The sequence below is a fragment of the Pongo abelii genome, chromosome 5, assembly GCF_028885655.2.
Source record: "Pongo abelii isolate AG06213 chromosome 5, NHGRI_mPonAbe1-v2.0_pri, whole genome shotgun sequence".
In the NCBI taxonomy this organism is placed as follows: Eukaryota; Metazoa; Chordata; class Mammalia; order Primates; family Hominidae; genus Pongo; species Pongo abelii.
This window is the reverse complement of record NC_071990.2, coordinates 76,525,790-76,553,595: the sequence shown is the minus strand read 5'-3', so window position 1 is coordinate 76,553,595 and position 27,806 is coordinate 76,525,790. Positions and strand designations below refer to the sequence as shown.

The window sequence follows — 27,806 nt, the reverse complement described above, 5'->3', positions numbered from 1 at the left end:
TCACACAAAAACCTTGTGAGGGAAGTAACAGAATGTGGGACTGGGTCAGAGTCAAAATTGTGGTGGGGTGGGGACAAAGGCAAATAAAAAGGAGGTGTGGGTCATGCCTAGGAGGTTGGCGCTTGCATCTCTGTGCTTTCTGGGTTCATAGTACGATTCATGAATGAGGGGGCTCACTTTCAGAGCCAAGGACAAGGTGAACATCACTGAGTTTCAAACATTTCTGAAAAACGATCTCTAGGATGGCGTGGCTCACAGGAGGCAGATGTGGGAACCTGAAACACAGTGCCATGGGGCATACTGTTGAGATTATGATAGTTTGGAAAGGGCTCGCTAGGGAACCACTTTTTGTTCTTCCTCACAATTCAGATAAGGGCACTGAGGTACAACACAGTGGTTACAGAACTTGATGAAGGTCACATGGCTAGTTAGGGACTGTTCTAGGACTGGCACCCAAGTCTCCTAACTGCCAGTTTCCTGCTGTTTCCACTACACCACATTTGTGTTGGCTGGGAAGCGTTTACTGCGTAGAGAGACATGCTGATGTTTAAGCTGTTGTTTATTTTAATAGGTCATTTCAAATTGGATGCATCCAAATAGATGTCCCATTTACATAGACACAGGTCAGTCTGCTCCTGGGCTCAGTTTGGAACATGCTTTTATTTACTTGGTTTTTTTTTTTTTTTCAATAATTGAACTTGGCATTCCTGCTTTGCTAACAGCATTGGCTCAGGTTTTTAAAAATCATCTGTTCTCACAATTCACCATGAAAAAAATCACAGCCATCCATCTCAATACACAGATAGAAAGGTGGAAATATGGAACTAATCACTGCAAATCAACCATTAAGTAGTGGTGTTTTGGTCTCACATTAAATCCAAAACAAAAATCAAAATAATAAAAAGGAACTAAAATATATGTCTCAGTTAATGAAAAGTGAGTGTAAGTGGAATTAGCAGCAGCTGAGCACTTAGAACACAGTTAAGAGGAAACCATCTTTTATTTTGCAGCTGGTTCCATATCTACGATCCAATCTTACAGGATTTAAGCAACTTGAAATACTTAACTTCAGAAACGGGAGTGTGATTGTGAATAGCAAAATGAAGTTTGCTAAGTCAGTGCCGTATAACCTCACCAAGGCCGTGCATGGGGTCTTGGAGGATTTTCGTTCTGCTGCAGCCCAACAACTCCATCTGGAAATAGACAGCTACTCTCTCAACATTGAACCAGGTAAAAGAATCCAACCCAGAAAGTGGTAGAGATGTTTTGTTCATTTTTTTTATTTTGTTGTGTTTTTAAGCACACATTTCAATCTTGAGGCCACAAAAATCAAACTGAAATGACACCAGATGAAATAACCTTTTGGAAGCTATGGAGCACATCATTAGAAAAGTAGAGTCCAAAGACATGCAAGTTAACATTTTCCTGTATCAAAAAGCAATGAACAAGCACACTTCTTGTTGCACAATCTGAGAGCTTTAATTTTAAGTTTAATCAGAACAAAACTTTTGCTGTGTTTAAGATATTTTTTTTAATGTAGCCCACAGCCAAGCTAATTTACATTCTGCTAGAAGTCAAAAGCACTTTCTCAGTGCTCTGCAACAACCTCGGGGCTTCCTACCTAAGCAATCTTTCAATCACTGTTCATTATCAGAATAGCTACTTCATCATGTAATTCAGGATCAGAGACAGCATTCTAAGGAAAGAAAAATAATCATTAGATAGAGATTCAAACTTGGAGAAAGTCACTTCGCCATCACCAAATAAAAAGACAAAAATAAATTTGCATTTTGGTTGTATACTACAGATCAGCTTCCATGTGAGGATTAAAGCAAAGAGTTAGACAAGGAGAAAACTTTTAAAGACATGGGAGCTTAGCCCAAAGCCAAATAACAGAAAGCAAACATTTGCTCTGATAATAAAGCAAAGTGTGTGCACCATTGTAACCAGCTGTGACCAAATTGGGAACTGTTTTTACCATTAGTTTCAAAATTCTGTTTTCTAACCGATTGAAAGAAGTCCTTTATTCCCTGGAGTGCAAGGCAGGGAGGACTCCTGATTTCTGCCAAAGCTACCTCCCAGTCAAATTCAAAACAAAGCTTCCTAATTGGCTATGAATTAGTGGAGTGAATCTTTAACACCCTCTCTGGCTCTCTGTGGACTAACAATGAAAGCAGAAGGAAGAGGCCGTGGGCAAAATGCAAACCAAAAAGGCTCAGCGGGAGACATTTATATTTGATAGAGCAAGGCTTTGAGCAACTTTAAGCAAATTGCCTCAGTACCTTAGTAAACAGAATCCTTAAAAAGAGAGACCGCCTGTAGGCACTGAGCCTTGGAGCACTTACCTCCAAACAGGAGCAGCTAAGTAAGCCCTGTGGATCCCCTAATGAATCAAACACCTCCTAAATGCCAGTAAGACACTGCCTCTTCCCCAGAAAACTACTTCAGAACTGAGAAGGAACCAGGGGTCTTTGCCAGTTAGGATCAGGAGGCTAATTTCTTCAGCCAATTGATTAAGCTAGCAGGAAGTATATGGGGAGAACTTGGAAAGCATTGAAGAAGTCATAGCACAATCCCCTGCCTTCCTTCCTCCCTCAGGGAGCTGACAGCTTACTTAGGGAACCATCCACCAGCTCAAGAAGGTCAACGTCTTCTTGTGAGTTGAGGCAAGGGATAACCCAGGTGTGCGGCTGTGGGGAGCAGCTTCTCAATGTAGATGCCACTTAAGTAGTGCTTTAGAAAGAGGGTGGGAAGCTGTTAGTGCACTGCCAGGGCTGTATAAGGGACACTGTTGATATTGGAAGCAAGCACAGCATAGTGATGGTCTTGGGGATCCCCAGCCCTAAATGTTGAATCTTGTGTGCTAACTGCAGCACTCAATTTCTGCAAATGGAAAATGGAGAAATTTTGGCCAGGTGTGGTGGCTCACACCCATAATCCCAGCACTTTGGGTGGCCAAGGCAGGTGGATCACTTGAGGTCAGGAGTTTGAGATCAGCCTGGCCAAAATAACAAAACCCTGTCTCTACTAAAAATACAAAAATTAGCCTGGCATGGTGGTGGGTGCCTGTAATCCCACCTATTCGGGAGGCTGATGCAGGAGAATCGCTTGAACCCAGAAGGCAGAGGTTGCAGTGAGCTGAGATTGCCCCCACTGCACTCCAGCCTGGGTGACAGAGCGAGACTCCTCTCAAAAAAAAAAAAAAGAAAGAAAGAAAAAGAAAAGAGAAGAAAAGAAAATGGAGATAGTAACATTTATGAGGACTAACTGAAAGAATATTTACAATACTTAGCATAGCACTTGACAAATTGTAGTTACTTAATAAACATTAGTAGTTACTATTGCAACATTGTCACAGTTAACTTGACTATCAATTTGTGACCTGCTTAAGGTACCAGCAAAAACAATAAAAAGGAGCATGACAAGGTATTTGTGGAGGGGGTGGAACTGAAATTATTTTCACGAATTTCTTGTGAATAGTTCTGCTATGCAGCTTTTCTTCCAAGAAGCCAAAGGTGGTAAGCATGAGATGGTGCTAACATCAGTTTCACTCCCTGCAGGGTCACATTTATGCTGAGCTACCTAAGAATGCCTCCAGCCTACCCAGTGAACTATGGCATACATGCCCAATTCTTATTGTTAGTGGTGGAAAAGTAGGGGAAAGCCAGTGCCTGCTGGACAACCTGGGAAATTACTTGCTTGCTTTCCAGAGGTAGTTCAACCCTGAGCCTGCACCAGCTCAAATACTTTTGAAGAAATTAACATGTAAAGCCAGGAGAAGCAGTGAATCTGAATGAAAACTGTTGAATGTTGAATGACCACTCATGGTAACTACAAGGGAGATACTTTGCAAAAGCCACTGAATGTTACACTAAGCACTTAGTGAACTAATAGTTCATACTCTATTCCTTACCAGATACCCGGAGAGTGACAAAATCTAAATTTTACATACATTGAAAACTCATAAAATAATAAATCTATGCAAGAGGTCTGCCAAAAATTGGCTATGTTGCACCAGTTAGGATATAGTGATGCTTGTCTTAAGTGATGCTTACAACATCATTAAGCATCAGCCAAATGATGATGGTTCAATCAAAGTATTCGAGGACAGCAGAATTAGAAAGTCAAATATGGATTTTATAAAGTTAAAAATAATCAATGAACTGTATGGATTCATCTATGTAAATCCAAATGGGTAAATCCAATATCCAAAATGGTTCCTAATTATACTACGCTATACATAGCTAGAAGCCACTGTGCTAAACCGCCCTCAAAGGTTTTCCTTCCGGTCAACAGTGAGGGAAAGGAGGAAGGTACCAGCAGGCAGGGAGGAGCAGGCAAGGAATAGAGAGGGGCACAGGGAATAGTCACTGACTCTGTGGGATCCTTCATGCACAGCTGGGGATTCTGGTTTAGATATTTCACCAAAGGCGAAGGCTGGGTTCACCCAGGTAATCAGGAAGTGGGCACTGGACTGATGATCAGGACATTGACCATCTTCTACATGCTTAATCCAAAACAGCATTCATCCACCACTATATAACAGGCTAATGCATGAAAATCCATCCCTGCCCAAAGGAATTTGCACTGTAGTAGAAAAGGGACATTTTAGAACTATGCTAGGATCAAGCCTACATCTTTTTCATTCCAAAAGACTTTTTAAGGACAAGTTTCTTTTGTGCCAGACTTCCTACAAATTCCTGTGGGCTTGGCCATCACTAAGAGATGCTCCCATAATAAAGAGAGCACTGAGTTTTCTTTAAGTCTCATTTTGTTAAGCCTGAACAGAAGAGAGAATATAGGAATAGAAATAAATGAAAGGAACTCTAGTCCCTCCAGGCTGGTCAATGAGACAGCCTTCGGCCGGGGATAGCAAGAACTAAGCAGCCAGCTGCAGCCACTAACGTTCAGGGCTGGGGAGACAGAATACCAGCTGTCTTAGTCTGTTTGTATTGCTATAAAGGAATACCTGAGGCTGGATAATTTGTAAAGAAAAGAGTTGGCTCATCTTTCCGCAGGCGCCAGCATCTGCTTCTGGTGAGGGCCTGAGGCTGTTTCCACTCACGGCAAAAGGCAAAGGGGAGCCAGCATGTGTAGAGATCACACAGTAAGAGAGGAAGCAGAGGAGAGGGCAATACCAGGCTCGTTTTAACAACCCAGTGCTGGTGGGAGCTCACAGAGTGAGAACTCACTCACCCCTCCCTCCCAGGGAGGACATTAATCTACTCATGTCGTGAAGGATCTGCCCCTACGACACAAGCACCTCCCATTAGGCCCACACTTCCAGCATTGGAGATCAGATTTTTAATATGAGACTCAGAGGGGACCACTAACCATGCAGGGCACACAGCAGTACGGGCTACCATTGGAGGGTGAGGCTGCTGAAGAGGAGGAGATGGCAACACCAAAGTGTGTGGTAGTCAGGTGCACAAACACAGATTCACAAACATCACCCTCACTCACACCTTCTTTTTCCATTCAAACCCTTCTTCCAATCCAGAGAGGAGACAGTACTAAAACCCAAAACTTCTCACCACCATTGCTTTTCAATAGAGTTAATTAACTTCTTAATTATATGAATCTGCATATCTTATAAAACTTTGTGAACATGAAATTCAAAATACTGTTCGTAAAAAAAGCCTATACAGTTATAGAAAAATGTTTCTAGCATCAGTACTCCTATACAATTTTAGTCTGGGGAAATACATACAAAATTATTATAAGAGAAATGCATATCTAAATTTTAAAACACATTAACGGAAAATGTGCAGATGATTTTAAATCATTTTCTTCCTCTCTTTTAAATCTAGCAATATGACAGCTATTTTGCTCCTAGTTTTTCAGTGCGATTGGCTGATCCAAATTTTCTCCTTTTGGTGGTATATTTGCGCGTAAGCAATCATGCTGACTGACGGGTGAGCTGATTAAAATGTCCCTAGTACAACCAACCAGTGCAACCAGCAGATTGTGCTGTCTCTCAGGACCCTGGATCCGGAGTGAAGATAATCACTTCAGATTCCTAGAAAACAAGGACTCAAATTCCAATTTACACAGCTCTTGGCTCTATTGCTGGTGTGGACTTTTCAGTTACGGAAGGCTTGGGTGGTACACAGCAGTGCCCATCCTCCAGCATGTAGTAAGAGAGACCCAAGAGACACTGATGCCCACAATTCCTGATGATAACAGAAGGTCACTTAAGCAAATACAGGAACAGCCCTGATTCAGGTTTTGATCTTTCAAGTATTTACTTGAACTCAATGATGATGGTCCAATCTGCTGAGAAAATTCTCCTTGAAAGAGAATTAAAAGAGAGAAATCTTTGACAAGAAAAAAAGGCAGCTGCTGGAAATTCTGTATATCAAGAATAAATAGTTAGCTTTGTCTCTAGCAGAGAATCCCAAGAATCTATCCTTGGAAAATAGAGAAGGCATCCTATCATTTCAATGTTTTCCCAGCCAGGATAGTCAAATATAGCAAAACTGCATTACTGGATTTCTTGCCCTTTCACCCTTCCCTGACCAACTTCGTGGTAGACATAGATTAGAGGTAGTGGTCCGCAACACTGGAGGGTAAGAAGGTCCTCCCACCTCACATCCAGTGTCCCCCCAGTCTCCAGAACCACCAGCCCTACCCATCCCTGCCTCCCCTAACCCTTATCAAAGAATTGCCCTCAAAATGTAAAAACCATAATTGTCATAAAGTAGATACTGAGCACATGTCAAAGTCCTATTTAATTTTGAAATAAGGGAATTGGTAGGATGACAAAGCTGGTTTAAAGAGAACATGAAAAATTGGAATTTTAGGTAGCCAGAGGACAAAAAAGAATGATGAAATGAGATTGGTAAATATAAAACAGAAACTACAATCATTGCATCATCAATTTTCTCTACACTAATTTCTAATTTTATAGAGTTGTAAAATGTCTGGACCATAATCCATAGCAAATAGTGAGTCAAACAAAGTTATTGCTTTCCATGCATCAGCAAACTTTTTCTTAAAAAGCCAAACAGGAAATATTTTAGGCTTTGAAAGCCAAAAGGCAAAAATTATGTAGGTACTTACATAACTAATTAAAAGTTAACCGTTTAAAAATTTAAAAAGCATTCTTAGCTTGCCTGTTGTACAAAAGCAGGCAGCTGGTCAGATTGACCCGCAGGTGGTCTCTGTTTACTGGATGGGATTGTTATATTCTAATATGACATTGAAGGTCACACAGTCAACTTTTCTCCTTATTTCCAAATATTGGATCATTTTTCTTAAACCATCAACAATTACTCAAGCCTATTCCTCTCCCTGGCCTTTATCTTTGCTGTTACAGAAAAGTTAGACAAGTAAATGATAATGTAATCATGATTTGGGTACCTGTTCACTCATACATGCAGTGAACATTTATGGATTATCTGCCATGAGTCAGACACTATGATAGCCACAAGGACCAAAAGATGAATCGACCCAATCTCTGCCCACAAGGAGCTAAATAACTACTGAAAAAAATGGAAGCATATACAAAAAGACATAATAGAGTCTGTTAAATACTAGAATCAGGATGTGAGCAGAAAGAAATCTTATGAAGTAATGAGGAGAGAGCAATTAATTCTACAGAGGTGAAGGGATATCATGGCAGTCTTCATATACAGACAGTGATATTGAGCTGGGTCTTGGTGTATGATGGTGGTGGGCCCAGGAAGAGAAACGGGGTGAGGGACTATTCCAGAACATGCAAGAGGAAAATGCAGACATTTCTGGGAGTGCCAGGTTTCTTCAGATACTCCACAGTGATGACAGCTTTGTATACAGAACAGGGGGTGAAGGGAGTGAAGGGAGCTCAGATTGGAAGGAAGGGAAAGCCAGACTGAGCCAGTTGACTTAAAGCCAGGCTGTCTAAAAATGCCTGTCAAATCTGTTTGCTTCCACTTTTGGTGTCTTATTTTTCTTTTTCTTTTGTTTCCTATGACTTACAGTCTTTTAAAATTAAACTTTAATAAAATTTTGGAAAGCTCAAAAAGTTTTCCAACTAAGTGCTAGACAGTACTTAAAGTGTTCTCAAAGTAAAATAAAAAATAAAACAGTTTATTGTTCATACAATACTGCAAGTTTGGAAAAACTTAGGAAAAATATAAAATAGGTACAAAGGGTGGTGCGTATATTAATTTGTTTTTTAATTTTAAATGCAATAAATAAGGCAAAAATTAATAAAATCCATTAAATATTTGTAAAAGACTCCAAAAATATTAGAAAGAAAACCAGTTCTAAAGAAATGGACAGGATAGATTGACTCTAGCCTATAAAGTAGGTGTCTGGAGGCCAAGGGAAAGCCAGGGCTGAAAGTACACATTTGGGACACTTCAACTGAAGCCAGAGAACAGATTTTTAAAAATGGCCAGGGGCAATGTGTAGGACGGGAGGAAGAGCTGTGAATGGAACTCTGAATAACCCCAACAGTTAATGGGGAAATAGACAAATTACAGTGAAGGGAGCCAAGAAATAGCAGTCAGTGAGGTGAGAGACAATGTCGCAGAAAGTCGCAAAACAGAAGAGCAGGAGAGAGAGAGGCCCATAATTTTAGCAGCTGTGAGTGAACCGAGTAGAGGGCACTTAAGTGGACAGTTCAAAGGTCATCAGAACGCTTTACAAAAGCAAATGGAATAGCAAGGGCAGAGAGGCCAGACTTCAGTGAGGCTAGAATGAAATGGAAATGGACAACGTCAGCACAGGCTGTCTACCTCTTGTCTTACAACTTAGAGCAAGGCGCCCTCCAATGTTAGGCTCCTAGCTTTCCACAGAGAAGGGGAGAAAGTTGCTAACTTCCTTGAGGTTTACATTTGAAAGGGACGGCACCCAGGACCTGGAGCATAACATTCCTGAGTTGTAAAGGTGGCAAGAGGCTTTTTAAAAGATTTACATCTCAAAGGAACATAGAATTTGCAATTACAAGTTCTTTTAACTAACTGCTATAAGAAAAAGGAGGTTGTCAAATGTCCAACAATGATAGACTGGATTAAGAAAATGTGCCACATATACACCATGGAATACTATGCAGCCATAAAAAAGGATGAGTTCATGTCCTTTGTAGGGACATGGATGAAGTTGGAAACCATCATTCTCAGCAAACTATCACAAGGACAAAAAACCAAACACTGCATGTTCTCACTCATAGGTGGGAATTGAACAATGAGAACACATGGACACAGGAAGGGGAAGATCGCACACCGGGGCCTGTTGTGGGGTGGGGGGAGCAGGGAGGGATAGCATTAGGAGACATACCTAATGTTAAATGACGAGTTAATGGGTGCAGCACACCAACATGGCACATGTATACATATGTAACAAACCTGCACGTTGTGCACATGTACCCTAAAACTTAAAGTATAATAAAAAAAATAAAAAAAATAAAAAGAAAAAGGAGGTTGAGAGCCTTGTGGAAGAAGTTTGTCTTAAGTTTAGTGAAGACTGGGAGTGGTGGCTCACGCCTGTAATCCCAGCACTTTGGGAGGCTGAGGCAGGTGGATTGCTTGAGCCCAGGAGTTCAAGACCAGCCTGGGCAACATGATGAAACCCCTGTCTCTACACACACAAAGAAAAGTTAGCTGGGTGTGATGGCACATGCCTGTAGTCCCAGTTACTCTCATCACTGCACTCCAGTCTAGGTGACAGGGTGAGACCCTGTCTTGGGGGAAAAAAAAAAAGTTTAGTGAAGCTGAGGGGAATGTTAAGGCTGTCTTGGTGTCAGTACAGTATTTTTGTTTGTTTGTTTTTTGTTTTGTTTTGTTTTGTTTTGAGATGGAGCCTGGCTCTGTCATCCAGGCTGGAGTGCAATGGCGCGATCCCAGCTCACTGCAATCTCCGCCTCCCGGGTTCCAGTGATTCTCCTGTCTCAGCCTCCTAAGTAGTTGGGATTACAGGGGTGCACCACCATGACCGGCTAATTTTTGTATTTTTAGTGGAGATGGGGTTTCACCATGTTGGCCAGGCTGGTCTCAAACTCATGGCCTCAAGTGATCCACCTGCCTTGGCCTCCCAAAGTGCTGGGATTACAGGCATGAGCCACCACGTCTGGCCCAGAATAGTATTTCCTGTCTGTGCCCCAATTTTATTGTATTTACAGGCAATGCCCAGATAATTTATTTAGTATCATTTGCAAGATCTAAAACAAATTCCAATTAAGTCCTTGTCTTTTCTTTTGCTTAATGTCAGGGTAGAAAGCAGTTTGTGGTCGCAATACTGGGAGAGAGATAACATTATTCCACAACCACTTTTGAACTAAGGAGAAGAGAGAATTTGAAAACTCTCATGGGATTTTTAGTTAATATCATTCCACATTCAGATCAGCATGTGAACTCCTGGATGCATCCTCTAAATGAGGATTAGCAATCCATTAGGCCAAATAACATCTGCAGAGGTGCAGGCATGTAGGAGAAGCAACATGCTGTTATTACTACGTTAGGTGGGCCATTCCCCTTTTGAAAAACCCCTGGATAAATGAATCTGTGATATAAAAAGTATAAGCCAGTGTTAGAACTTTCTGTGATTTATCAACTAAAAAACCAAATAAATCACAGCTTGCTCAGTATTCTGCCAGCATCTCCAGCAACTAGAGTCATCTTTCATTTAGGCTGCTGTGAAAATTCTTCAGAAGCCTGTAGGGCTTTTATGCCAGTTAGTTGTGCAGGCTGAAGATTTCAAAAATGCAAAACCACATATAACTTATTCTCTCCTTGAATTCCTAAGAAGCCTCCTCAAAAAATGGACAACCCTCAAGGCTGGTAAATGGTAAACATTGAAATTAATTACAGTCTGACATCCAGGATACGTTCACGAAAATGTGGATCAACAAGCTTGTTTTCCCTGGAAAAGGCATAATTTGTAAGACCTTCGACAGCTCTGAAAAAGTGGTATATGTCACTCATCACAATAATGACAATAATAGTTACTATTAACTAATGACAATAATAGTTACTATTGACACAAATTTTAATCTTAATAAATATGCAAAGTAGATAATATTTCCCCCCACTATACAGTTGCAGAAATTGTGTTTCAGAGGAGAATAAGTAATTTGTCTTTTGCTGGTCAAACTATTACCAAACGCTGCAGATGGAATTCAAAGCCAGATTTGTGTGCCATTTTCAACTCTACCCTATAACCTCTTTACAAAAAGGAATCTTATAAGCCCTTCTAACTGGGTTATAGAGGCTGTTTATTTAGAAAAAGTGACAACATACTTCAGTTTAATTAATCCTAAAAGAATTCTGTTAGCTTCTACACTTCACCAAATAAAATTTCTTATCATATTTTGTCATAGCCTTAGAATGCAAAAAAAAAAAAAAAAAAAAAAGTGTTTACACTCGGAAACAAAAGTCCTGAGTGCCCAAGAGTCCCCTTTATATGCACTGCTAGGAGTGTCCCTTCCAGCTGGGGCAGTCATAGGAATTCTCCTTCCAGGTGATTCTCCTCAGCCTCTCCCCTCTTCATTTGCCCCAACATCTCCTATGTCCCTGGCCCTGTCTCCTGGGGTCATGCTGCTGGCCCTTTGCCTCCTGGGATGCGCAGCACTGCAGATTTTCTGTTTGACATTTGCCTTCACTAGAGGCCCCAACAGTGGCTGGACTGCCAGACACATTTCACCTCTCTCCAGGGTTTCAGTCTGTGCCCTCATTCCACACCCCAACCACTGCATGGAGCTTCCTTAAAAGGCTCCTGGAGCTCTTTGGCCAACCCGTTAATGCAAAGCCCTCCACATAAGTCCGGGCCTTAGCCCAGCTGCAGGGCCTCCTCCCAGCTACCCCAGTGTCAGAATTCTCCCTCCACCCACTGATCCTGGGACACTTGGCCACCACCCTAGCACCAATCCATCCAGAACACCTCTGTTTGGCAGATAATAATAATGGCTGAAAGTTGAGACAATTCTTCAACCTCACATCCAGGGCAAGATTTGTGTGGGTATTCACACATCTACTCACACAAAAAAGGATTATTGAGAGTCAGCTGTGGTGGTGGTTCTTGAGAGTGGTGGAGAACTTAAATGAAACCTGAAGTCTATCACATTACTTGCCACTTTAAACCTGAAAGAACTCTTGTTAACTTAATTCCACAAATGTGTATTAAGCTCCAAACATGTGCATGGTGCTGTGCTATGTGCTATTTATCATTGAATATTCTCACTCTAATCTACTTTTCAGCAATAAGCCATAAGCCAAACATTTTATAACAATAAAATAATAAAGCGATCAACAATAACTTAAACATATATATTTTAAGATTTCTTTGAATCACTGAATTGCATCAGCATTTCTGGAAGTATCATGAGCCACCTCCGTTGGCTTTATGCCGTGGAACACGCAGAATGGGAGACGTATGTTTGAGTTAGAGGGACATTAGTGATCACTTGATTTAAACACTCCATTTGATGGAAGAGAAAAGTGAGAGCCAGAGATGCTAACCTATGTTCCCAAGACCACAGACAATTTCTAGGAGCCAGGCCTTCCCCGCTGGGGCACTCTCCTGAGGCTTCTTCACTGGCAGAACAGATGAGCAGGTCCACTCTCTCTGAAGGTACAAATCATCTCACAACCTTCTCAGGACTTGGTGGAAGCTGTGAGGTCCCTGTGTAACATCTCAGATGAACCCTCAGTACAGGGACGTATTTATTCAAATTACTAAACTCGAAGCCCCAAGCACTATGTAAAAGTGATGTTCACACATTGAGAAGAGAACCGTCAGACTACCAGGGCCTCATTAAGACTTCCTGGACTCTAGGCCCCTTGCTTTCATGACTATTAGTAAAGAATATTAAAATTATACCTTAACTTCGTGAGCACAAAAATGAATATAATCCAGTATGGGTTGCATTAATTTTTTCTTCTGATTTTAAAGAAAACATTTTCGTGGGCTCCTAAAAGCATGGCGGGCCCTCAGGCTGTGCCTCCTGCAGATTGCTATTGATTGTGATGCGTAAGTTTGCCTTTCTCTGATGCCCCAGGCAAAGGAATGACCCCTTCCCTCCTCGCCACCAACAAAAGCATGACCACAAAGCCTTGGTGATAAGTGGGGAAGGGGAGGGCGAGGAGGCCCCACAGCTGCCCGCAGCAGCCAGCAGGAGGGAGCGAGCATGCGGCGGGGTCGACTCCCCCGCGCCGACGCAACCAAAAATCTGTCACTTTGTTCAGGCGTGAAGCTTTGTCACGCTGGGCGCCAGGGCGTGGCAGCACGGGAAGCGTTTGGACTCCAGAGTCTTAGCTCTGCCTTTTTGAAATGGGAAAAGATGATCCAGGAGTTTCCACCACATTACCCCCGCCAGGCAGGCCCGATCTGCCGCTGTAATCACGGAGTAATAATGGCTCTATCAGCGGTCCCCTGGAGCTGCTCCTGCTACCGCGTGAATCCCTTGCAGACCTCGCTTCCCTCCACCAACGCGCAAGGCACAGTGGTTTTTAAAAAGTCAGAAATCAGCTGGGGTGTTTAAAATGTCGTTCCCGAAGTCTAGTCTTGCTTCTTTTGCTATTGAGCGCCATCTAGCGAGAACTAGGTTTCATCGCATTGAAGAAAACGTCCACGAAAGAGAGACCCAGCGGGATCTCAGCCCAGCCAGCCCACGTGAAGCCTGAATTTTACAGGCAAGCTGAGCTGAAACCTTGCCCTTGGACAGTACCCAATCAAAGGAGATGTATCGCTTTCTGTCCAACACGTGAGTAAAATGGGACAGCGCAAAAGCAGGAGATGATGAAATGATAAATGTTAGGGAGATAAGGCACTCAGCACACAGCCAGTAGGACATGCGGCAAGAGCAGGACAAGTTTGAGGGGCGGGACGGGAAGGGGGGTGTCGCGGAGGGCACGATCTTGAGTTGGAGAAAAAGGAGTGAGACCTTCTGAGGTCTGGCAGACAGGGAAAGCCTATTTTCAGGCCTGACAAACATGAGTGCACTTGGGACCAGAAACAAGAGGCTTGAAAAAGAGGCAGTCTTGGACCAACAGGGACCTATGATCTCCATGAATTTATAAACTTTTTGATGACAAGGACCATGATCTTTTTAACTTTGACTGTAAAATGCCTCAAGGTGTTCCCTGCAGGCAGGTGACATCATTTAAATGCTTTTTGATCACACGATGGAGAGCTGGGAAACAAACTTCCTCAGTCACCAATTGGGATTGCTTTTCAGTACCTTTGAAATGCACACAGAAGACATTATATAAGCAAATCCAGGGGAGAAACTGATACATCCAATGCCCTTACACTGGAAATCTCAGAATGATACAAATATTCCCAAGCCCTACAATGGCAGCTCACTTATTTCAAGACATGTTCATTGCTGTCACATTTAAACAACAGGAAAAAAATTGGAGCCACTGTAGTGTCAGACTGTACTTTCTACAAGAAACATTCTGCCTCATGAAAGGGTGCAGCAGACAATGGATTTGAGCTTTTGTTTAGTTAGGGGAGCCTTTATTCAAAGGAAAGCATTCATGGAAGTCTGATATGTCTGCTAGTGAGAATGGCAATGCAGATGTGGGGGGGGGCTCTCACTCTTTTTCCCTCATCCCTTATGAGCCCCTTGGAGTCCTGTGGTGTCTCCTAGAAACCCCATATTTGAAAACCTCTAGAATGATTTAAAAAGCCAAACATTTAAACAGATATGAATGTTAATCTTGGATCATACTTACTAGCTAAAATGGGCTTCCGTTTTCTCACCGATGAAAATGATGTCGGCAATATCCACATGGATTTGAGAGGCTGCTGTGAATATTATTGAAGACACATGTTGAAAGTGCCCGGCACTGTGCCAAACACATAATGGCCCTTGATAAGCGTGAGCTCCCTGTTTATGTAAATAACTGCCCTTTCCACTGAAGCTGGAGGTTCAGGGTCATGATCCCCAGGGACACTCCAGGGACAAGGCCTGAAATGCAATGACATGTCTCTTCTGAATACAGCCAGAATCTACTGAGATGCTAGTAGACTAGGCCCAGACCTCTGGCCAGGCTGGACCTGGATCTTCCCACCAACTGCTAACGAGCCGCCACTGACACTGTTCAGCTTGCCGAGGTCAAGTGCCCTGGACTGTCTCTATGGAGAGACTGTCAAATATGCTGTGTAGAAGAGCTATCTTCATGGCTTAAGAATAGAAAGCTAAGTCATTTTGCCAGCAAGCAATTATAGTAAGCCCAGTGAATGCCCCAAACCATACTATGTATTCATTAAGTGTGGTACAGGATCATGGTGAAATCTCTCTATAGTACCAACAGTAAAAATAAATGGTTTGAAGGGAATTCAAACAAATCCAGGTAGTGAAGGCAATTATAGACCAATTTGTCTACACACCAGTCATGAGGATTTCACTTCCTCGGACCCAAACACAATTTGATCATGACTTGAAAATATTCTTCTAGACAATGGCATCTGCTTTTTTCTCCTGAATCTACTATTGATCTCAAGTTTCTTTGCCCCCTTCTTTCCAAGCTTTCGACCACATTCAGAACAAAACATTTTCAGTTGTTGCAGCATAGCATATAGATTATTATTGATCAAATCAATAGCAAAGAGTAGGAAGTTAAAACTAATTTGTCTTGTACACATGCTCTGGGATGTATTAAGAAAGAGACAAGAGACCAGGCGCGGTGGCTCACGCCTGTAATCCCAGCACTTTGGGAGGCTGAGGCAGGCAGATCACCTGAGGTCAGGAGTTCGAGACCAGCCTGGCCAACATGGTGAAACCCTGTTTCTACTAAAAATACAAAAATTAGCTGGGCGTGGTGGAGGGCACCTGTAGGCCCAGCTACTTGGGAGGCTGAGGCAGGAGAAACGCTTGAACCTGGGAGGCGGAGGTTACAGTGAGTCAAGATGGTGCCACTGCACTCCAGCCTAGGGAACAAGAGCGAGACTCCATCTCAAAAAAAAAGGAAGAAACAAATATTGGTATGGCCTACCCATGAATAAGTTCATTATTCTAAGGAAAAATGTCTTTGGGATATAGCAAATAAAGAAAATGATAACAACATAGGGAAAATTTTGCTTACAAAAGTTCTACTAAACTTTCATTCATCTATCATAGAGCCAGTCTTTTCTATCTGTTCCATGGCTCTGTCTCCCCAGAATCAGCCCACATCCAGTTTTCAGTCTTTGCCTAAAGCCTAAAGTTTTGGGTGTTCCTTGAAAAATGACATGAAAGTAAAGAGGGTCATCAAAATACCTAGAGAAAATATTTTTAAGGTAATAAGAGTGGGAGCAGTGTGAGTTGCTCTACAAATTACTGTTATAAATTCTCTGGTTTTGACACTAATTCTAATTGCCTTCACTTGCCATATTAGCAAAGAAAGTGGTCCAATAGCTCCCCCTTGGGGCTCTGCCCTTCCCTGGAACTTCTCACACATTCCACAAAGGGATGGCCGTGAGACCAGTCAGAGGACTTCAGCATAAACAGGCAACATCACTCTCAGCTTCCTCATCTGTAAAGTGAACCAATCAGTCGAGAAGCTCTCTAAAAATACCTTCTAGCTCTAAACTTCTACCTGAAATGTAAAATTTTATATAATGATAAAAATAAACATTAAAACAATCAGCTGGTCTGAAATTCTTAGAGCTGAAGGTTTTGAAAGGCTAAGTCGATATTTGTTGAATGAATGAAGGTTGTCTTAGTTGTCTTCTACCCATGAAGGCATACACAGCAAACAGAACCTAAGCTTGGCAATTTAAAGTTTCCTACTTCTTCTCTGTAGACTGGTCCTGAATAAATAACATGGAGAAAGCAAGCGATTGATAAACTGCTTGAATTTGTTCTTCAATTATACCCAATTCAGGGCCCCCAGATTTGGAAAAATTTGTTTTTCCAATGTTGCCTGCTATGCGCTTTACTGAGGCATAGGTCATTCCTTGCTGAGCTAAAGGAAATTATGGTAAAATATGAATATTTTCATGGGGAAACTCTTTTGGTTATCACACATCTCTTGTTACTTTTCAGAGGGGCAGAATCTGTATACTCAGTCAGTTTTCCAAGTTAAATATATTTCTCCACTACAGAAAGAAGGAAACGGAACCTCTAACTACTCCCTCCCAGCTTCTATTTTCAAGACCACAGTCCTGAGTATAAAGTTGCTGACAGCTGTTATTTACTAAACCAAGTCCTAGATGTGAAATCACCTGGGTTGTCAATGTGAATTTGAGTTATTTCCTAAACAGTGACAAGGATCCTTAAACATGACCAGCTGTAGGAACTGTGAGGCAGGGAGAGCCAGTTCACGTGTCCATAAGGGATCCACAAGCTTCGGAGAAATACAACTTCACGTAAAGACTTTTGGCAGGTCTACCTTGATGGTAGACCCAAAAGCATGTTTTCAAGGACCCACTCTTGCCCAAACATTTGGGCTGGTCGCACAGATCTCCCTCACTTTAATGCCTTTCCACCACAAGGAGGCACTAGATCAGAGCAAGTGAACATCGCTGTTCACTGAAGTTCTGGCCTCCACCTATCCCTACACAGTTTCTGTGGTCAGTAAATTTGGCAAAGCAGCTGACTACGTTCTCCGCTCAAAGATTCACAACAGACATTAGCTTATTAACAACCCTAAGACGTTTAAAAGTAAAAAGAGAAAGGGTTAGGGTTGGAAGAAGAAAGAGCAAGATAAAAGAGGAAAAATCTATTATTTCACATAGCATTTTTAAAAACTTAGTCACTGAACTTCTTTTTAGTGTAAAACTTATCAAATCCTGCTGAATTAAGTTCAGCAAATGTTCCCACTTGGGAAACATTGGACAGGATGATATCTGGTCATCCTGATTCTAAAAATTCTAAGTTCTATTTATGTATCATGTAAAGCACAATTCTGATCATACGCTTCCCTTGCTCAAAAATCCTCCCTGGCTCCCACCTGCCTGTAAAGTCCAAATTCCTTAGCACCGCATTTAGATATTGGCCTTAACTCACCTTTCCAGTCTTAGTTCCCTTCCTTTCCATCCACAAGTCTCTGCTCCTTCCTAACTGTGTTCCCTCTGCTCTCCCTTCCCATTTCTGTTGCTTTCGCATTTCCGTGGCTCTGCTCATGCTGCTGCCTCCAGTTGGAATGTCTTTCCTAGTCTTTGTATGGACAATTGCAACCCACTTAGATACTCACTTCAAAGCAATCCCCTCCATATGCTGTCTTCTCCAAGTGTATCTTCCCAAGTGCTTATTTAAAGCTCTGTACTGGTGGCCAGGTGCAGTGGCTCACGCCTGTAATCCCAGCACTTTGGGAGGCTGAGGTGGGCGGGTCTCCTGAGGTCAGGAGTTCAGACCAGCCTGGCAAAACCCCATCTCTACTAAAAATACAAAAATTAGCCGGGCATGGTGGTGGACACCTGTAATCCCAGCTACTTGGGAGGCTGGGCCAGGAGAGTCACTTGAACCCAGGAGACCAAGGTTGCAGTGAGCCGAGATGGTGCCACTGCACTCTAACCTGGATGACAGAGCGAAACTCCATCTCAAAAAATAAAAGAGAAGAAAATAAAGATCTATACTCGACAAGATATTGGACTTCTTGTTAGCATCATCTGTACGCATTTTCCCCTAAATTTCTTGGAAGAATGGCTTTACTGTTGCCTGTTCCCTAGTTCTTTGCACATAATAGATATTTGGTTAAAGAATAATCTGAAAAGTAAATGGCTGATATGGTTAAACAGGAGACCATCCAGGGCAGAAACAACAGTGGTCTGATGACAAGAGGCCTGTTCTTGTTCTGCCATCAGCCCTTGGGGACTCCGGCCAGTTGCTTTTCTACTGAGAGCTCAGTGTGCTCAGCTCCATAAGGATAAGGAAAGGCAGACAGGGACCACTGGCCTTCCAGAGCTAAATATCTGAGATTCTCTTGATTTCTAATCTACTTTCCAAAGAATTGGAGACAACCCTATAGAATTAGGAATAGAGTAAAATAGGACAATTAATGACAAGAAAGAAGAGAGTCTAAATGTTAATAGGGAAGAAATAATTAATCCGAAAGAATGACTCTCTAACATTAGGGCCTTAGCAAGAGACCAAGAGAAATTTATATTTAAAATCAGGAAATCATCCTGAGTTCTCAAAACTGTTCACATAAATGATGACTTTACTGCTTTATAAATGCTTACTTAAAGAAAAAAACTAAGTAACAAAACATTCCTAATTCTCTAATGCAGTGGTTTTCAAAATGTGCTCCCCAGACCAGCTGCATCAGCGTCACCTGGAACTGTTTTAGAGCCAGAACTCAGTCCCCATTCCACGCTGCCTGCACAGGAACTCTGAATGTGGGGCTCAGGAATCTGTTTTAACAAGGCCTTCAGATGATTCTGATGCACACTAAAGGTTGTAAATAATTACATTTGGAGCTAAACTAATATCACTTGTGTCTGTAAATTCATTTTCCAAAGATACAGAATGTGGTTCTCTTTTCCCTCCAGTCTGATATCACAACTGTGCAACCCACTCCAAAATGAGGTAATAGCAAATGTATTTGGTCTCTTGCCTTTGACTGCTGCCAGTTCCATTGCTTAGATATTCATACGTTCGTTAAAATCTGCCCCATTTCTTACAGCTGATCAAGCAGATCCCTGCAAGTTCCTGGCCTGCGGCGAATTTGCCCAGTGTGTAAAGAACGAATGGACTGAGGAAGCGGAGTGTCGCTGCAAACCAGGATATGACAGCCAGAGGGGCCTGGACGGTCTGGAACCAGGCCTCTGTGGCCCTGGCACAAAGGAATGTGAGGTCCTCCAGGGAAAGGGAGCTCCATGCAGGTGGGTCAAGCATGCTAACTTCACAGACCCAAGAACTCATTACTCACACTTCTGAGAAACCCATTATTAGAGTAAATTCATATGGTCCTTTCAACCCATGGTTTTTAAACTTTAGTGAGCATAGGAATCACCCAGAAAAGGGCCTGTTCAAACAATATGGCTGCACCCTACTATGCCCTGTTTCTGATTCAGTAGGTCTGGATGGGGCTCAGGTAAGGCTGGTGCTGCTCGTCCTGGGACCCCACTTTGAGAACCCTGCTCTAGGCTTCCCGGCAAGGGTTCCTTAAGACCAATAGGGAAGGAAGAAAGAACCTATATCAGTTTTAAAAGACTGAATACTTGGTCTACTACCTTAATTGGGGATGTATTTGCGCATAAAATTTGATCTTTCCTGTTAGCAAACATAATAGCTTTCATCATAAGAAAGCTGGGAAATATAGAAAATTATGAGAAAAAAAGATAAAAATCCTGTTAATTCAACACATTATCTTTTGGTGTTCATGTTTATATAAAATTGAAAATCAGTTAATTCAACACAGTAACTGTTATCTTTTGGTGTTCATGTCTATATAAAATTGATTTATATGGAATTTTCTAAAGCACAATAGAATCAGACTTTCTTGTTTTATAGTCCTCTTTTTTAACTTAGAATGTTTCCCCATGTCATGAAATATTTTTGTAGCATCATTTTTAGTGATTACATAACAGTCCATTCTCTAGATGTGTTATGATGTGTTTAATCATTCCTTCATTTCCAGACAGAAAGGTTAAGAGAAGCTTTTTAGAAGGTGGAAAAGGAGGCAAGATACAAAGACCTCTCTATTCAGAAACCAGACTTTAGGGTGTTATGAAGGTGGCCTTATGAGCAAAAAGGGAGCAGGAAAGTTTCTATATAATGCAACCTATATTACAGACAAAGGATGAACATCCACATGTATTAATAAAGACAAACATCCTAATTTTTTTTTTCGAACACAAACTCATACATTCATTAATGAGGTAAATAACTTTCCACAAGGGTGCCAAGACAATTGAGTGGAGGAAGAACAGTCTTTTTCAACAAATGGTCCTGTGTGTGACAACCAGATATCCACGTGAAAAGAATGAATTTGGACCCCTAACTAACACCACATACAAAAATTAACTCAAAAGATCAAAGGCCTAAATGTCCAGCTAGGATTATAAAACTCTTTTTTTTTAATTTTATTTTTTTCCCCATTTTTCTTTTTTTTTAATTTTACTATTATTATACTTTCAGTTTTAGGGTACATGTGCACAATGTGCAGGTTTGTTACATATGTATACATGTGCCATGTTGGTGTGCTGCACCCATTAACTCATCATTTAGCATTAGGTATATCTCCTAATGCTATCCCTCCCCCCTCCCTCCACCCCACAACAGTCCCCGGTGTGTGATGTTCCCCTTCTTATGTCCATGTGTTCTCATTGTTCAATTCCCACCTATGAGTGAGAACATGCAGCGTTTGGTTTTTTTGTCCTTGCGATAGTTTGCTGAGAATGACAAACATCCTAATATTAAAATGAGCAAAAAATACAGAGGTGTGATTCATAGAAGAAATCCACATGACCAGCAAAATACAGAAGATACGGGATCTCACTATTATCAGGGAAATCCAAAAACAATAAGGAGATATCATTTGAATTTGGCGAAAGGAGATTGATGATACTCAGTGTGGGAATATGGAGGAAAGCTAGTTCCATCAAGCATTGCTGGTGGATGCACAAATTGGAAAAGACTTTTTTCAAAAGAAATTTGTCATTATCTATAAAATTTTAAATTTGACTCAGGTACTCTACTTTTAGACAATTATTTCTACAAAAATAGTTGCACCTGTGCACCAAGATATGCTTACAAAAATGTTCACAGCATTACTGCTTTGAGTCATGAAACAATTGTATAGCCCATCATAGGGAAATGTTTAGAGTACAGTACATTACTGTGAAACATGGCAGCTAAAGGCAATAATATATATAACTCTACTGGAGCTGCCATAGAAGGAAAAATAATGTATCATTAAATGAGAAAGCAAATTGCAGCATAAAAGATCCTGTACATGTAATAAATTAATAAAAATACTGTAAGTATATTAGGTTCAACCATATGGCACTGCCATTTTGTCAGTCACAAATCATCAAATATTGGCAGTTTTGTATAGTTCGATCTAACGTGTAAGTAAATTCATGATAAAAATGTGGAATAGATACATAACTATCACTCCAGTTAACAATGGAATGGAGTGAAATTGAGGTCCAGGATTTTTAATAATGAGAATCTGTTCATGTATCACTTGTGTACATTTTTTTTAGGCTAGTCAAACACAGTAGTAAGAAGAGGGAAAGAAATAGAACAAGCATTTCCATCTGCAATTGACTGTAAACAATCAGTTGAGAGAATTCACTATGTTTGGACCAGCCAACGTGTATAATTTAAAAGAAGGGTTGGGCTGGGAGTTGTAATCCCAGCACTTTGGGAGGCCGAGGTGGGCAGATCACCTGACGTCAGGAGTTGGAGACCAGCCTGGCCAACATGGTGAAACCCTCTCTCTACAAAAACACAAAAATTAGCCAGGCATGATGGTGCATGCCTGTAATCCCAGCTACTCGGGAGGCTGAGGCAGGAGAATCGCTTGAACCCAGGAGGTGGAGGTTGCAGTGAGCCAAGATCGCGCCATTGCACTTCAGCCTGGGCAACAGAGCAAGACTCCATCTCAAAAAAAAGAAAAAAAAAAAAAAGAAAGAAAGAAAGGTTGAGGGGTGGGAAGAAAGGGCCAATGAACAAGGCTGGATTAAAGTGAATAAGAAGAGGGTTGCATGCAGCTTTTGTGAACAGGAATGTATTCCGTTTTCATTTTAATCAGCCCTATTTGCTATTTCAGATGGCTGTACAATTCGTAATTTTAAACATTTTTCTTTCTTTAGTGAGAAAGATCACTTTAATTCTAGGTTGTCGTAAGTGAGATCAATAAAGCAAGGCATAAGGTGATCTGGAAATAAACACCTCTCAAAAAGGTTGGTGGTGCTCTACTTCCTCCACCTGTGCCTGTCTCTGGGGCATAACATGGACTTGAGGGATTCAAATACATTGGAAAATTGACCCTCCTTAGACTAATGGAATGAAATGAACATTTTTGAGCACCATGTGCCAGGCACCCTGCTAGATAGATGCTGGGCAATAGATGAGAGGAAGCGGGGAAGGAAGAAAGGGAGGGAGGGAGGGAGGGAGGGAGGGAGGGAAAGATGCTTAATTTCTTCAGGAAGAAGGGAGAAATTCCCTTATTACCCCAATTTTGCTCTTTTCAACTTCCTGAATATTCCTTTTTAAATGTTAAGTATTAACCCCTGATATCCTCAGCATGAGGACAAACCCGTTGCCCCTATGAGCTACTTCAGACAGACTCTCAGTGAAGAAACGGGACCACGGCAGTGCTCTGAGGGTCCCTTGTGCATCTCCGTGACCTGCTCCTCCTCCCATCAGTTATTTCTGTTCGTCCCAAGATGCTATCATTTATGTGATGAAATTTATTTATATAAGGATTAGCTGACAAATTAAAACCCAATCAACCATAGATTAGACACTGGTTACAATTAGAGGCTTTAAAGTTAGACCCAAATTTAAGTTAAGAGCTCTGCCCCCAACTTGGTATGACTTTAAGCCACTTCCCCACCCCCTGCCCTTAAGCTTCAAATTTCTCATCTATCTAATGGGAATAACAGGAATAAATTCATGGTTTTTGGTAAGGAATAAATTGGATGCCCCTCAGTGTAAGCTACTCACTACTAGCATTATTGGAGCTGTTTCTGTCAACAAAGGGCAGCCCTGTAAGGAAAAACTAAGAATCCCTACCTGGCACTTAAACCTGAACTCAGAAGCAAATCCATGAGAACACCAAGTGCTGCAACTTTGAAAACAGTGTTCTCTAAAGAACTGTAAATTTAGCTGCGTTTTTGTTATTCTACCTGAAAGTGATGAGATAAGGAAACGACACTGAAGGCAGGTGCCCTCCTGAGACTACCATTGACACACAAAGAGCAGTTTCCATTGCTTCAGTTACTTGTCATTGTTTCTCCTTACATTTTCCCCTTTATTTTTCCTTCTATTCTTTTCCTCCATCCAATATTTATAACTATACTCCATACATTTTTACATTTCTCTCAATTTTAGATGTTGTATACATAGATTCTGCCATGCTAGGAACTTACTTGAAACTTCCTTTTTTTGGTGTAATGAGTTAGGCTTTTATTACTCACAATTATCAGTATACATACACAAAAAATGCAAATCTAAATCTAACAGAGTAGATTCTGACTTTCCCTTCTCAGGTCTTAACATTCTCACTTTTGTCCTTTAATTTGATAGGCCTAATATGCTCTCTGTGACATTACTTATAATAATGAAAATTGTTTCTAAATATAGGGGACAGTTTCAGTAAATGATGGTACAAAGTGACATTTATGAGGATGTTTTAATCATATGAAAGTGCTTGTTGTAACCACAGCAAAGTCACAGGTTCACTCACATGCTACACCTCAAATGGAGAAAAGGTCTAGTTTTTTTCCCTCTGGATAGTTGTTACCAACTCCCTTTGGAGCTCTTTCTCCACTGAATAGTGGGTAGGTTCGGTTAGGGGGGAGGTTTGTAGGAGGAAGGGGTTGGAATTTTATATAGTCCAATTTAATGTAGTTCAAACTTCCATCTGATTAATAATTTGAGCAATCACTTTAGACAACTCAGTTCGCTTGGAACATATAGTGAGGTATGGCTCTCCTGGTCTTGACAGTTCTTCTGGAAGTTTTCTAGTTCCATATTCCCCTCACCTGTAATCTCTTAGTTCTGATCCCAGGCATCTGCCCCTTCCCTGGCATTCTCAAAGCCTCCAAATCTCCCGACCAAGACAAATAGGAACTGAAAATGCTGCCTTAGGTGGTGGGATGGGGAACAAGAAACTTGTTACTCAACTTCCTTTAAAAAAAATAAATAAATACCAGTCCCATCGAGCACTAGGACTGAAATTTTCTGTCCTTCTCCATTTCCCTGAAATTGTAATAAATCGATGTTGAGAGAAAGAAAAAAGTTTAATAAGGGAATATATATAGGAAGATAGCTCCTAAATATTATACCCATTTTATAATGCAAAGAGAAAAAACAAACACAAAATGCAAAATGCATATACACTATCAACAGAAATTATGTATATAGAAAAGTCTAAAAACATTTATTTTTTATTTAAAAAAATTTGACACACAATTGTACATATTTATGGGGTACAATGTGATATTTCAATACACGTATACATTGTGCAATGATCAAATCAGGGTAATTAGCATTCCCATCATCTCAAACATTTATCCTTTCTTTGTAGTAAAAACATTCAAAATCCTCTCTTCTAGCTATTTTGAAATATACAACTACAGTCATCCTACTGTGCAATAGGTCACCAGAATTTATCCCACCTAATTGTAACTTTGTACCCATTGACCAATCTCTCTCCATGATACCCTCCTCCCTCCCCTCCCCAGTCTCTAGTAACTACTGTTCTATTTTGTATTTCTATGAGATCAGCTTTTTAAATTCCACATGAGTGAGAGCTTGCAGTATTTGTCTGTGTCTGGTTTATTTCACTTAATATAATGTCTTCCAGGTTCATCCATGTTGTGGCAAATAACAGGATTTTATCCTTTTTATGACAATAGTATTCTATTATATATAATTATATATATTAGATATGTAATACATATATCACACTTTATCCATTCATCCATTGATGAACAACAGGTTGACTCCAAATCTTGAGTATTATGAATGGTGCTGCAATATACATGGGAGTGCAGATATCTCTTTGATATACTGATCTCATTTTCTTTGGATAGATATCCAGTAGTGGGATTGCTCGATCATATGATAGTCCTATTTTTATTTTTTTTAGGAACCTACAGATGGTTTTCCATAATGACTACTAATTTATATTCCCACCAACAGAGCATAAGGGTTCCCTTTTCTCCACATCCTCGATAACACTTGTTATCTTTTGGCTTTTTGATAATAGCCATTCTAACTGGAATAAGGTGACAGTTTATTGTGGTTTAAATTTTATTAACAATATGCCATTATAGAGTTGTTTTTCAGCAACCACAACTCAGAACTTGACTTGAGAAATAAATCTATGTTTTGTAATCCTTCAATCCTTCTGAGACCCCTGCCTAAGAAATAGTAAGCCAACTAAAAGGCAAAACTCAGGGGAAATGCTGAAAGCACACTTCTTCCAACTCAAACGGAAGACACCTGCAAAAATATGCTATCAATTTTCACTTGTCATGATGTTAAAACTAAAACAGTAGAAAGATGTAGTTACTATTAATGTTGATAAGCCCAAGAAACAAGATACTATGTTTTTGCTTTCTTTTGTAGGTTGCCAGATCACTCTGAAAATCAAGCATACAAAACTAGTGTTAAAAAGTTTCAAAATCAACAAAATAACAAGGTAAAATCATACTTTCTAAGTTGGTTGCAATTACTAAACTTGACTTTTGAAGGAAATTAAAAATATTTATGTCCCTCTTATTTTAAATAGAGATAAGCAAGATACTTTTTATTTTTAATTTACTGTTTTAAGGGGGGGATATTTTCTAGTGCAAGAAGGATAGAGTCAGAAGGCTGGGATTAACCAAAATGTGTAGATAAAACAACAGAATAACAAAACCAATCCAAGTATTTTATAATATTCCCAACCTTTTCTTATAAAAATATACAGGTAATTTATCAAATGTATTTTAAGGTTGAAATCTTTACAGTAATAATTTATATTCCTGGCATTGAATAATTTTATATACTTTCAATTTCAAATAATAATCAGCTAAAGGATAAATATGTAGAAAATATGAGGAAACATCATTTGTGAACAATGAGTAACTTCAAAAATTCGTAAAAGTTCATCTTCAGATATTTTTCAGTGTCCTAAATGTCTCTTTTAAAATAGTCACTTAATCAACTTATGTTACTAAAATAATTTTATTTTACAAAGGAAAATAACTTGTCTATAAGCAATTTATATACAGTTGACATAATTTTTTAAAATAACTTTGGGGGAAAAAACCTTGGACAATCTTTAGCCTAAAACTACCCATTTTCAAAAATTATAGTCTTTGATAGAAACAATTGGTGATAATCAGCCAATGTCTACTTTATCTAAAGTCTACAGTGCTGGATAAAAACAAATGCCTCAAAGTTTGCACCTACAAAAGTTATCATAGTTAATATATGATAAGGATACTGGGGTAATCACACCAAATGCTAATAATAATTTTATGTATCCAAGTGCACACTGGGAATGTGTGCCACTTTGGTTTCCTGAAACAAAGAAAATTGGAAAAACAGAAAAAGTTTAGACTAGGGCCGTAAAATGACAATAGGACACAGGATCTGATATTGACAAAATGTCCAACTAAATCCTGAAGTACCAGATAGAATTATGGATCACATTTCAAATAAATAAAAGGAAGTGATAATTTTCACAGTAGGAAGTAAACTTGAAGAACTACATCTTAGTTCAAGGCCGGAACAAGTATCAATGCTGATTATTCCTGGCTACGTGGATTTCTGTGTTGACAGACATTCAGAGGACACATGGGTTCCCTGAGGAAGCATGCTATAATACATTAATGGTGTCTACTATGGTTGGATGGGAAAATGGTGACTCATTCACAGACTATCTGCCACTCCTGCTCCATGAGATGGGTCAGCCTGAGAATCTAAATAGGCTTAAGAGGGCATGGAGTACATTTCTAGTAGGTTATAAAGTTAAGAATATTTTGAGGCCATCTTCAACATTTCAAAGAAGATGTCATAAATGGCAAGCACATCCTCTTATCTACCAGTAGCAGTAATATTGGAATGAACCATTGGTTTGACCTTGGGTGGCATTTCTTAAGTTCTTAAAACTATTTCTCTTTCAGGTAATCAGTAAAAGAAATTCTGAATTACTGACCGTAGAATATGAAGAATTTAACCACCAAGATTGGGAAGGAAATTAAAAGCTGAAAATGTACAATCATCA

The 27,806-nt window shown here is 40.4% G+C and overlaps 1 protein-coding gene across 2 annotated transcripts in view; it reads left to right on the top strand.

Annotated features, from left to right (window-relative positions):
• The window catches only part of IMPG1 (interphotoreceptor matrix proteoglycan 1), a 161,307-nt gene extending 133,501 nt beyond the window's left edge, over positions 1–27,806 (top strand). For both annotated transcript variants that reach the window (XM_009242015.4, XM_002817076.5), the window contains 4 exons: positions 1,011–1,230; positions 19,536–19,734; positions 26,162–26,234; positions 27,706–27,806. In XM_009242015.4, the coding sequence (XP_009240290.4) occupies positions 1,011–1,230; positions 19,536–19,734; positions 26,162–26,234; positions 27,706–27,783 (570 nt within the window). In that variant the 3' untranslated portion in view covers positions 27,784–27,806. The remainder of the gene's footprint in view (positions 1–1,010; positions 1,231–19,535; positions 19,735–26,161; positions 26,235–27,705) is intronic.